The 13,027-nt window shown below is 39.1% G+C and overlaps 1 protein-coding gene across 4 annotated transcripts in view; it reads right to left on the minus strand.

Moving 5' to 3' along the window:
* The window catches only part of hecw2a (HECT, C2 and WW domain containing E3 ubiquitin protein ligase 2a), a 46,299-nt gene that overhangs the window by 3,608 nt on the left and 29,664 nt on the right, over positions 1-13,027 (minus strand). For all 4 annotated transcript variants that reach the window (XM_063496684.2, XM_063496686.2, XM_063496683.2 and 1 more), the window contains exons 21-29: positions 12,472-12,592; positions 10,729-10,842; positions 9,895-10,047; positions 7,553-7,651; positions 6,858-6,987; positions 6,623-6,769; positions 3,250-3,364; positions 1,511-1,596; positions 1,156-1,268 (exon numbers count right to left, since the gene is read on the minus strand). In XM_063496684.2, coding sequence (XP_063352754.1) covers positions 1,156-1,268; positions 1,511-1,596; positions 3,250-3,364; positions 6,623-6,769; positions 6,858-6,987; positions 7,553-7,651; positions 9,895-10,047; positions 10,729-10,842; positions 12,472-12,592 — 1,078 coding nt within the window. The remainder of the gene's footprint in view (positions 1-1,155; positions 1,269-1,510; positions 1,597-3,249; positions 3,365-6,622; positions 6,770-6,857; positions 6,988-7,552; positions 7,652-9,894; positions 10,048-10,728; positions 10,843-12,471; positions 12,593-13,027) is intronic.

Consider the following 13,027-nt stretch of genomic DNA (forward strand, 5'->3'; position numbering starts at 1 on the left):
TTTCTTCTGCTTTTGTTCCTGTCAAATAATACACCCAAAAAGAAAAATGCTGCACTTATACCCTACAGAGCTGCAGGTATGCTGCGTCTTTATTAGTCACTTGTATTTATAGAGCAAATTTAGAAATAGCAATAGAGTTGACCTTAAGTGCTTTGCATTCAAAGCAGACGGATTAATAATAGAAACAGTTTAAAAAAACATACAAAAAAACCAACATTTAAATAATGACTTAAAACGCTGTGAATGAACGTCAAAATCAGAATATGATCTTTGATCAGAAACAGTATTGCTTATTTAAAAAAACAAAACACTTGACTTAAAAAATATATATTTTTAACAATATTAATATTTTATTTGTCTTAGAAACAAACCAAAAAAAATGTATGTAAACTGTTATTATATAAAATGTGACATAAATTAATGGTTCTGTTTTTTTATGTTTGCATCTATGTTTTTTAACTTTTGTAATGAGCCCCTAAACATTTATTTTTTGTTACATTTTCCATTTTTTTAGTCTAATGATGTCAGTATGTATGCAAAAGCCAGGGGAAAATAATAGAAAAAATAAACAAATTAAAATTAATTCATTAATTAATTCATTAATTAATGTGATAAAAATAAAATAAAATAAATAAAAAGGCATTAAAAAGGTAGATAAATGTCATACGTATTATATCAAATTTGTATTAAAATTAATTTGATATCCTATTATATCAAATTAATAAAGAAACAAATGAATACAGAAATATAAATTTGTCTGAAATTTTATGTCATTATTTTATGTATTTTCAGTGATTTAATGGCAGTTAAATTTTCTTTTAAGTTAAGTTTTCTTTTGAGTTATTTGTTTACTAGATATTTGTTTGAAATTGTCAGTTTTGGTCCCCCATAGGGAAACACATAAATAAATCCACTAAAATTCTTAAGTGTGTTTACGCCCTAAAATTGTGTCATATCTCTCCCATCATATTTTACAAAAAAAAGTAACAGAGATGACGTATATGAAGCCTTAACAACCTAAACAGCCCGTTAAAGTCCTTATTCATACCTGTTTGATCAGCTTTCATATTTATGGACATTTTATTTTGAAAAAATGCACTCTACAATGTCTCTGCTATTATTCATTTTTGTATAGTCCCTAAAAGGTGAGGTTACCTGGGTAAGGAGGTAATTTTCCCCCACTTCTCCACGCAGAATCGGCGGGGTCCATTACTTCCTCGTAGTGAGGCAAAGCCCTCGTAGGGAATGCTGGAGGTGCCCGTCACAAACTGGAAAGAAGAGAGTCAAGAAAAGGATGAAATGTAGTCAGTGTTTAGGCCATAAAAAGTTTGGGTTATTTCACTTATTCTCAGGTTCTTTGTTTCAGTGTTAAATAAATCAGAAAACTGAATACACCTTGTTTAAATAAATGGGACATTCCTGCAGAATTAGAAACATATTTAAAAAAGTCATTGCAGGCGATGTCCACACGGGGGCATCCTGTGTGCATGCGCTCCCCCTTGTGCCCTACCTGCAGCAGCCTCAGCCTCTGCTCGTTGTTGAATCTTTCCACAGCTGCCCAGAACCAGCGAATCACTATGTGGTTGTCATGGTAACCTGTGGGGAGATAAGACAGCAATGGCGCATGAGTCAGACGAATAACAAATAATAAGGACGTCCGTCCCCCTGTTCCTGAGGTTTGTGAGCTGGCTCTGCTGCTTAATGTTTGATGGACACAGCGGTTTGGTGCGTCTCAGTCGATTCGTCCATTAAAAGCGCCCTGACACTGAGTCATGGCCGATTGTCAGCTCGAGTTTTGTTCTGTCTCTCAGCCGCTGGCGGCTTTTCAACTTTGCTGGCCAGAACCCTAAAAAGCCTTTTAATGTGATGGCTTTGGACACCGGCACCTGCATCCTGACTGTACACCGCATACGTTGTAATAACTCCGAAGGTTTGAAGCTTATTGCAGAGTAACATTAAGTGAAGTCCAGGACAGCTGTTACCCTGCAAATTTAATCACTTGTTCACAGGAGAATTATTATATATTGTGAAAAACAACTTCATTAATTTCAGGTAAGACTTTGTGTTCAGTCTTTTCAGATTAATTAAAGGGGCTTTGTTCAGTTCATTTCAAACGTCAAGATTTTATTCTAGGGTAGCTTTGAATGGTTCTCTGTTCAAAATAATCCTTTCTTATCTTAAGTTGGGCACTGGTGCAGTCATATAAAGACCAAAACAAACTTCTTCCTCTTCAAGGTCAGTTGATGCTGAGGCCAGTCAGAGGCTTCAGCTATCGAACCCTCCCTGAGCCTGGTTCTTTGGAGGTTTCTTCCTGTTAAAATTGAGTTTTTCCTTCCCACTGTCACTGGGGTCTGATTGTTCGGGTTTTCTCTAAAATTTTCTAATATTGTAGGGTTGTTACCTTTCAACATAAAACCCTTTTAAGGTGGCTGTGTTGTATTTGTTAGGCGACAAGAGAGCAGCAGTGTACTGGTTGCTCACAGCGGAGCTAAAATAGCAACAAAGCATGAGCAGTTTGGAGATATTATAAACTTGTTGATCACCAGCTTTTCTTTATGTGTTTGCAAAAGTTTTTCAGTACACTCACTGTAACATAAAGGTCTGTCATGTGTCTGCACCACTTAACTCATTTTATTCCTTTTTCAAGCATAATTTCACTAATAAATATCATTTCTATTCATTTGCAAATGTTTATATATGATTTTCAGTTTTTAAGCCGACACGGATGCTTACATACACATACAAGAATAATTCCCATGAATACAGCTGGTCTTGGATCAGTATTTGATATCTGTAGACACCCAAAGCCAAGGCGTCAGTATCAGAAACAAAATAGGTAGGACTGCTTGTGTCCCTCAAACAGTAGAAAGAAAAACTGAATTACAACCACCTTCATTTTAGGGGCTAGAGACATTGAAACAAATTTAAATGTCATGTTTCAAATGTCATTTTTAAACATGTTTAAAAACGAACTTTCTTCGGGGTGAAGATGGATTTTTTTTAATGGTTTTTATTAGTAGTGTGTAGTCTTATTTCCTTGCATCTCCCCGAGTGTTAAAATCACTGGACCAGTTGAGATGAATGAATAAGGAAATACTTCTCAGAGCAGAGGTTTAGTGGCTGCGGCACACTTGTGAATGAACATGTTGCAGGACCGGAGGCGGGGCATGCATTAGGCTAAGCTGTCAGTACGTTCCTCCGCCTCCTTGCCCCCAACCCCTGGGGCCTCACCTCCCCAGCTTTCCATACCTCCTCTGTACTCTGTGTTATTCCTCCAGTCTGCCAGGTCGATCTCTGCGGTGCCTGCAATAACCAGCTCCAGCTCCCTGGCATCAAACACCGACACCAGCCGCACATCCACCACCTAACAAACCAAACCACACACACAAACATTGGTGAACACACGGTGCAGCCTATTTATTTATCTATCACAATTTATTTATCACAGTCCTCCCACCTACATCAGACTGCTGGCGGCAGATCCTTTTTGTGCAGTGACACATCACTGTGGGAAAAGTTTCCATCAGTTTGTTTACAGTAAATTCTGGATTTAGAAAAGCAGGGCGCACAAAGGCCTGGATGTCTGTCGTCTTGCCAGGGGAGGGATTAAAGCAGCGGGTTTGGGCTTATACTGTTTATTTAAAAAAGGGTGAAAAAAACTGACATAAAAAGAGATTACAACCCACTCCTCATCACTCTGTCTTCTCTTTGTATGACAGCAGGCTATCAGATCTATTTTCCTGGAGTGTTAAAGGGACAGCTACATATTTTTCCTTTGGCCTGCAGCGCTGTTTATCAATCTAAATTGTTCTGGCGTTGACTGCCAAGTTTTGGAGACATCTGCCTTCTCTTGAATGTAATAAATGGTAGAAGTTACATTATGGTGCCAAAAAAATCAATTTTAATAACTCAGCAGCTATGTCTCTGTCCAGAAATAATGACCTGGTTACTCAAAAAATAAAAAATAAAAGTCTACAAACTGTCGAGAGCAGCTTTGTGCAGGAACTATTTTCTTTCTTCTGTATACGTCCGCCAAGCAAAAGAAGAGTGCAGCTATCTGATAATACAGCTCAGCCGAGGAGCGACTCCATTAATGTTTCATGTTCTGTCACGTTGTCAGTAGTCACACGGGGTGACCAGGTGGGCAGCATTTTTATCTCTCGTCTCCCTGTCCCACATTTTGATTGGCTCTGGTTCTGACCCGCTTCTTAAAGTCTCATTCATTAAAAGCTTTTAATGAAAGGCTGTCACGTTTGATCTCCCGCAGGTTAACAAATCGCCTTCTTTCACTAGTGATCAGTGATCACAAAGACACAAAGCTATGCAGATTTTTGTAGAAAATGATGAAAACGATCACAAATAAAAGGAAAAGCGGTCATAACATAGACCATTTTCTTATTTTTATCTCCAGAAGCATGGAGCTGATGGATCCTCACTGAAACCCAAACAACTCTAGACAAAAAAGCAGCTGAAACAACAGTTTTAAAGGTATTTGAGGCATAAAGGAGAATACAAACATAGACTAAATTTCAGCACCTTTTCACACATTCAGAAGACATGCCCTTCATGTGCTGAATGCCTCTCAGGATCAGTACACTTACTGTTTGTCCCACATTAAGTTTGTTGTTACCCAAGTAGCGCAAGTCACTTGTTATGGGTGGATTTTCTAAAGTAAATGTACAGCTGATGATTTCTGGAAAGAGACTTAATACTTAATGAAGCGGCCAGTGAGTGTTTACATAAAGTGCCTAATGTAATCTAACATAATCTAAGTACTCATTGTGCAGAATCATATTACTGGGGCATAACCAACGCAGAATTATATATGAGTAGACTTGTATTAAAAAACTACAAAATAAGAAGCAATGGAGCATTAAAAATACTTGGTCTGGAGTAAAAAGTACAAATACTGCATCCAAAATATAGTCGAGTAGAAGTAGAAAGTAGCAGAGTATAGAAATACTTGTAAGAAAAATATGTAAGTTACATTACACCACTGCTGCTATCCATGCTCTCATATAATAATAAGATTAACAATACTCTGACAACCCCTCTAGATAAAACAGGCGAGATGGATAACTAAAACCTTAACACATACCAGCACTTTAACTAGAAAGTATTCTCAGCTTTGTCAATATTTCAAAAGATTATGAGCACAAGTAATCTTTTTCATTCAATTACTTTGATGCCCATGATGACAAGAGAGCTAACATCACAGACATCTAATAAAGAGTTAGCACATCACAGTGTAGATCGCTTAAATGCTAACTTGTCATTTGCTCCTTTGGCATTATCATGAGCATATCTAGCCCTTCAACTTTAAGCTGCATCATCGTGCACCGCTGCAAATGCCAGATGTCCATTTGGGTTAGCACTGGTTCAAAAAGAAAGAGGATTTTCAGCCAGCTACTGCAATGACGCAGCCATACTGCGTCACCGGTATTGATCTATGGGGTTGATAATACCTATTATGTGCTATAAAGGAGAAAATTGTACTTATTGTTATTTTAACTGGGGCTCATGGCGTCAATAAAGCACAAGCTCACATTTTTCAAGTCAGTACTTAAAATTATGTTCAGGTACCAATAAAAACATTAAATCAGTCCCCCTGCTCATACGGGCCATCTAAAGTCTCGGTTGTGAGCACTTTAAAATAAAAAGAAGCCAATATGAATAACAGAAATTAAAACATCAAGAAAAAATATTCATGCTGTCACATTTAAAATGGACCTTTTATGCTTTCCCTTATGTTATTCATATACATGCATATACATATTCTTAATCCCTGTGAACCAGAAGCTGAAACTTAAAACAGAACTAAACACTCTTTTTTATTATTTTTGGATCTCTATGTTGTCACAGAAAGGGGATATCCTTATATGGGTAGCTCAGAGTGCAAAAGCCCCTCCCAGCTTTTTTCAAACATTCTGCTTGCGAGGAGCAGCCAATCAGAAGAATGGGGAGGAGCTAAAACTGCTTCTTTCAGCCAGAGGATGAACTGCGGGACCAAGCAAAGATGGAACTAAGCATGATAGATCCCCTTTTAATCACACCATTATTTAATTCTAGACAAAAAACAACAATATTTATACAGAAAAATGGCCAAAAAAGCTGTAGATAAATTAATAATTAGTTTCTCTAATCAAACACAGATATAGATATGGCTGACCATGATAAACCTATAAACTACCTTTAATGGTGTTTTGGTATTAGGGATGCAAGACTTGCTTTGTCCTCCCCCTACATCCTCAGGCTCTCTGGCATCCCCATTTTTTTCTTTATCTGTATGCTTCTACTCAGATAATCCATAAATATAGTTTGAATTTCTGAATTTTTGAATTTGAATTAGTTTGAACTGTTAAGCAGCTGACGAATCTTTAAATCTGATCCAGGAATTTTCAGGCCTATACCCTTGGAAATTTGTCCTCCCACATGAGGAATTCTCTGTACTTTTGTTTCGAAAGACGCCACACAAATAAAGTTGTATTTATTTATTTAGTTATGCATTTATTTGAGGCCTTTAGTTGGATTTTGGGGATGCCCTTAAAACCCCTTTGAGGATTTTAGCACTGTTTATCTTGTCTTTTTGACACCTCTAACATTTGTAACACCGGCACTGTACCTCGTAGAAGCCTCGGACCAGGCTCTCTGTCTGCTGGGCCACCCCTCTCTCGATGCGCCATTTGACCATTCGCTCAATATACTCCTTCTTGTTCTTTTCTGACACAGGGATGCCCGCCCCGCCCGGCTTAAGCTCTCGCTCTGTGATCTGCAGAATTACAGGAAGGAGGAATAACACGTAAAATTTGCGGTCTGCTTTTCTTGTTCCACGGCGCCGCCACAGCCTGAAGACGCACCTGTCCAAAGACCTCCTCATTCACAGTGAAGGTGAGGTCCAGCATGTCTTCGATGTCATTGTCCTTCATCCACTGCAGACTCTGATGGAACTCCTCATCCAGGAACTCCAGATCACTCAGGTCACACGGGCTGCATGAATAAGGGTCACAGTGGGGTCAACAGGTGGGGATGACCTGCTCGTTAATCATCGTTAGCTGATTTTAAGAAGTGAGGCTGAAGGTTAATTATACAAAGCATGGAGATGAAGCATAGGTATGTGTCAAATCTTTTGCTGATCTTTTGAATGCTTTTGCATAATTTTCATTCCTTGGTCATTCCACGTGTTATTACTGTCAGGAAAATATGCACGTTCACTTGCTCTGTTTATACTGTTTATACTAAGATCATTCAGCACTATATTGGATTTCATTTGATAAATGCTTATCTCTGCACTAATGGTGATAAAGCCAAGAACAGATCGCTGCTGCCCGAGAGGTTAAGAACACATTTAATACAGCATATGTCCTCAGTGCAGACATTTGGCAGCGTTTCAGGTTGTTTGGACAAAGCTTAATAAGGGTGCTGCTCCTACTGACAGGAGAAGCTGACAGCTGCTGACTGACTGAAACATTCAAGGTCTTATTTGGTCAGGGAGGAGGTGCTGGTACCCTGGTACGCTGACTTGCAATGAATAGAAGCAGGCTGAGGCACTTACATGCGAAGAAGCCCCTTATAGAAAGGACGGGTAAAAAAGGCATCCAGCAGGTACTGATGAACAAGGGCCAGCCCCAGGATGCGCCCGCTGAAGCGAAACCTGCATAAAACATGGAAAATATGTGTGAATACAGACAGCAGCACCATCAGGACCGTAGTGATCTCGCTTTCCTTCACACTGTCTAAACAACACAGGAAACAGATTCTACATCTTTTCCTGTGGATGCAAAAACATTGTGTCATAGTCTGCTGCACCTTCCACACAGTATGCTCATGTTATGATATCTAAAACTCTCTTGATTGAGGACCCACCAAATAGAGACAACACATAAGAATCTTAAAGATGGTTTGTGAGAACAAGATTGATGTTGGCAGAACAAATCCCAACCAGGAGGGAAGATAACATACAATTTGGTATCTGCATCATATTGTAAAGATGCTTCTCGATCCTATCTGGATGTGAAACTTCTATAACATCAGAAAACTGTCTTTGTTCTTTCAAACATAGGTTTAGCTCGATAATTGCCTCTACTCATGTACGATATAACAAACAACTTTCCCCAAAAAACAAAAACTGCAGTTCCTTTAACAGCCACTTGAGGCTGGCTCCAGCAGTGAGTCAGTCCCCATAGACTCCCATGTTAAAATGTCCAACTTTACAGCAGAAATAAACATGTTTACAGCCTGATACAAAAACAGTTTTGTTCTCTATAACCAACCCCCAACTTCATCACAGCTGCATGAGAGTTGATTTTTCCTCCTAACTCACTATTTGGATACTAGTAAAGCTTAAATTTAGGGATGTAACTGCTTTAAATATGGTGTCAATATAGAGCTGGAGTCCCTGAACTGGACCTTTTTTTTTAATGGAAACTGCCTAATAACATGGCAATTCAAGAAGGTTCGGTGAGTGAAATTCTTCAAAAAAAGAAAAAAACAAGAAAATCAGTGAGTCCATCCTACCTGACCACCAGGTGTACTTAAATAGAATTTTCATGTATCTGTACTTTACTAGAGTATTTATTTTACTCCCCAGATCTTTACATAAATATCTATAGTATCTACTGTCTTAGGTTTAATACATTTGAGGGAAGTATTTATCTCCCAGCCGTGCACGCCTTCAAACATCAAACACATTTGAAGCTAAATGGAGGAAACAATGACACATAAAAGAGAATCCTATCGGTGTATCTGTGCTTATCGGTTACAAAGAGATGAAAGAGCCAAAACCACATAACTTGTCCACCATTCATGGTGCTATACTCTGGGGTTAAAGTGGGCCAGAATGATCTGGATTGGTGGTCACAGCACTACAACTAATCTTAGGGTTCCCCCACCTGCCGTGTCCCACTTTAACCCCTAACTGTGCTCATTTTCCTGTTTAGGTGTTGAGGCAGAGTCACACTCTACAACGTATGTGACAGCAAATAGATCAAATTCTCTCGCTTTCTCTCTGCTCACGCTCTGCATAGCAGTGTTCAAAATGAGTACATTCATTAGAATCAGATAGATAGATCTGATTCTAATGAATGCACTCATTTTTAAATACACAGATATTGTGTATTTAGAAATACACAATATAATATCTCTGACACAGAGGAACAGAATCAAGTATCGGCAGCACTGGTAGGCGCAGTTCATATGTGGGAACTTTTATGTAATGGACCGGTGTTTTATTCTTCTGTTTCTTAGCACTAACTACCAAGTATCTGTGTCTGATACACTGATAAAGATTACAGAGGCAGCTTGCTAAAAAAGCTAGCGAACATTACCTGATACTAAATATGGTCGGTTCTGGCTCCAAAAAAAGTAACACGGCAGCAACCAGCACGCTATTGTTGAAACCGGTGAGCGATATCATGATGGCTGCATTCAGCTTTCACATATACAGTATACCTATATATATATTTAAGCCATATAATCCCTCCCTACACTCTTATAAAACCTATTATAATCATTTAAAATCTAAAATAATAAAAAATACCTATAAGAAACAGAAACCAGTGATATAATGAAATTCCGGCAATATAAATTTACAGATAAATCTGCAATGTAGCAAGTCCGCAATGGAGCACAGGAATACTATAGTCTATGGTTCATGTTACTGAACCTGTTTTCCATGTTACTCAGACCTCCATCCATCCATCCACTGCCACTGAGCAAAAAAAAGACTTGTGACAGATTGCTGATCCAAATTTCCACACAGCTCTCCACAAATTGCTTCCATTTTGGGATCAGCATTCAGGACAGATAAAATTAACACCTTACATTTAGCACAGGAGCACACACAGCAACAAACAAACAAACAGGCAGGCAGAGATCACAGGCTGACAGAAACCTCACCATTCGTGGTGGTTGTCCACGAAGGCAGACATGGGGCTGATCTGGACAGTGTACGTGTCATTAGCTGAATATTCAAACAGCCCATAGTATGGGTTGAACAGCTCTCTAGATACCAAGAAGAAAAACTCTCTGGAGGGTCCGCTGTAGTCCAGCCTGCAACACACACACAAAATGAGAGTACACATGCATATAAACCTTGATGACTTTGGCTGATGATTGGATCAGAGGAGGAATGCATTTAGTGTTTATGGGATTTTGCAGCCGCACAATCACGACACTTCTGCACTGGAAACAAGAGACGGGTACAGGCGTATAAAATGATTTGTTGTTAAATTTGGTGACATTTAATTTCCTGTTATTGACGTTTTTTTAAAGGGACACTAGTGATTCTTCTTACAGCCTTTAACTCCTCTCTATTGTAGAGAGCTTCCAGTATATTTCAGTGAATATTCATGTGTGGACTCTGATTCCACACAAAACTTCTCTTTTGTTTTGTTTTATTTAAACTGACTTTTAAAGCTTTATTAAGTTATTCTACTGGTCCTAGATTCTCTCTCTCATGTACACAGTCAGCGCAGGTGAAATAATAACTGAAACATGAGGTAGATTTTCGTTTTTTGGCCTGACGATGAAGGGCCTGTTCAGTTCATTTTTGCAATCCTGTATGCTAATGTTATAAACAATCATTCCTGCACTGTGGCGATGTGCGTTAAACATTATGCTTTGAAACTTGAGATGAGAACAGAAACCTCTACCCTGCATTTGGTAAGCAAACATCTCATGTTATTAAGAACAGTAACGCCAATGAAATGGAGGTAAATGTGTTTCTCTGACCCATCCTCGCCTACAAAGCTGACGTAAAGCTTGCTCCTCTGCAGGTCTTTACGGGAGTAGCACATGATCTGGTTAAAGGCGTCCTCCAGAAGGTGATCTCTGCGTATGATGAGCCTGGGGATGCACACACACACACGGTTATAGAAGCAGAGCGCCAACTACCACTACTGATGAAAACATACAATCATCTTTTGATTAAAATAGTCCTGACTGAAATACACTGCTGAAAATAAAATATTAAAGGAACACCTTTTAATCAGAGTATACCATCAAGTCAGTTAAACTTCTGGGATACTAATCTGGTCAGAGGGGGTGTTAATAAAATTAACAACAGGTGAACTAGAGGAGCATCAGTGAGACTACCCCCACAACACGAATGGTTTTACAGGTGGGGGCCACTGACATTTTTTCCTTCCTCGTCCTTTTTGATTGTTTTTCCTTTAGTTTTGCATTTGGCTAGGTTCAATGTCACTACTGGTAGCGTGAGGTGATACCAGGACCCTGGTTGCACAGGTAGTCCAGCTCCTCCAGGATGGCACATCAATATTTTAGAGATATTTTATAAATCCAGAGGCAACAGAGACTTTGGAGTTTTGCCTCCTGAAATGTGGAACGAGTGGAGGCAGTCTCCATTTGTTGCTGAGTTTAAAACTCGTTTAAAAAGAGACATTTTCTCTTTCTCTTTGGCTTTTAATCCAGTGTTGTTATCTGTCTTAAACTCTTACCCTTTGTATCTGCCTGTACTATTTCAAATGTTCCCTAGGTTCTATGAATTAACTTATAGCTGATTAATTGCATTATTCTTGTTCTCTCATTTCTTGCACAGCACTTCTGTCAGCTGTTATGTTGTTTTTTAAGTGCTTTAGAAATAAAGTGATGATCAATACGTCATCACAGTCTCAAGAGCAGGAGGAGATCCCGGGAGATGGGCAGGTACTCTAGGAGAGCTGGACAGGCCTGTAGGAGGCTCTTAACACATCAGCAGGACCAGTATTTGCTCCTTTGTGCAGGAAGGAACAGGATGAGCACTGCCAGACACACACGCTAGACACACTGTGTCCTGGGTTCTTCCTGGTGCATGACAAATGCCCTGACTCACGTGGCAAGAGTATGCAGGCAGTTCCTGCGAGATGAAGGAATTGCTCTTCATCTCGCAGGAACTCCTCTTGAGCATTTTGTGTGAGTCCATCCAATGCCATGAGGCTTCGCCTCAGACTGACCAGGTGCTCAGTGATGTCCAGATCTGTTAGGAAATCCCCCAGGACACCAGCCGTCCTCTCATTAGGATTATGGGGGCATTAGAAACTACGAAGTACTATTTTTAGTTGGTGCAATTCAATTTCATCAGAATGGAATAGTATCACTTTTTCACTTTGATTTTTGGGGTGTCTTTATATTCAGCCCTCTATAATCATTTTAATTTCCATCAAACGATGGGACATTCACGTATTACCCAGTCCATATCATTATTGATATCCAGCATGATTTTTTTCCTATTGAGGTCTGAGGTATGTTCATACTGTTGCTTTAATTTTTTTTGAGCAGTGTATATGTAAAGCCTAAATTTAGGGTTATACCTAACGCTAAACCCGTGATGGTGTGCCTCCTGAAATTTAATTCGCCCTCCTACCTGTTTATGATTTTGAACAGAACATGCAGTTTTTATTCATAAATAACATTTTTTTTATTTTAATTTATAAATCAGCATTCATTAATTCATCTTTTTGGAGCTTTTAGACCTACTTGACTTTCCCCGGTCCCTGTCCATAACCCTTTGTCTCCAGCTTTCGATAGAAGTTCCTCAGTTTGGCCTCAAAATCTCGTTTATAGGGAGCCGGGGCGCGGGCATTAGCTCGCTGGGTACCTGAGATGTAAATGACAGTAAAAAGCACAATGAATGCAAAGAAAGAGACAGAGCAAGAACAAAAAGTAAAGCCAGATAAATGGATACAGGGAGACTGAAATAAAATTAAATCTGAATGTTCCCGAGCAGAAATTGAGTAAAGCTTGAGTGATTGTGCAGACAATCAGACATAGTGGATGCAGGTTAATCCTGGATTGTTTTGGGGGGATTTTTTTTGTATCAGACTGTTAAAGCTTTTATTAATTTTAGAGCAAATACACGTCTCAGTGATCAGAGCTCAGCTCAGCATAAAGAGGTGAAAAGAAAAACACTAACAACAGCGCTGCAAAGAAAATGTTTGTTTTGAACCAAGTCTGACAAGGACGCATTTAACGATCAGCAACCAGATACTGTAAGGATTTACCTTTACTTGCTTTTGTTTTATTCCAAAAGCTT

Source organism: Pelmatolapia mariae, linkage group LG16_19, assembly GCF_036321145.2.
Source record: "Pelmatolapia mariae isolate MD_Pm_ZW linkage group LG16_19, Pm_UMD_F_2, whole genome shotgun sequence".
Taxonomy (NCBI): Eukaryota; Metazoa; Chordata; class Actinopteri; order Cichliformes; family Cichlidae; genus Pelmatolapia; species Pelmatolapia mariae.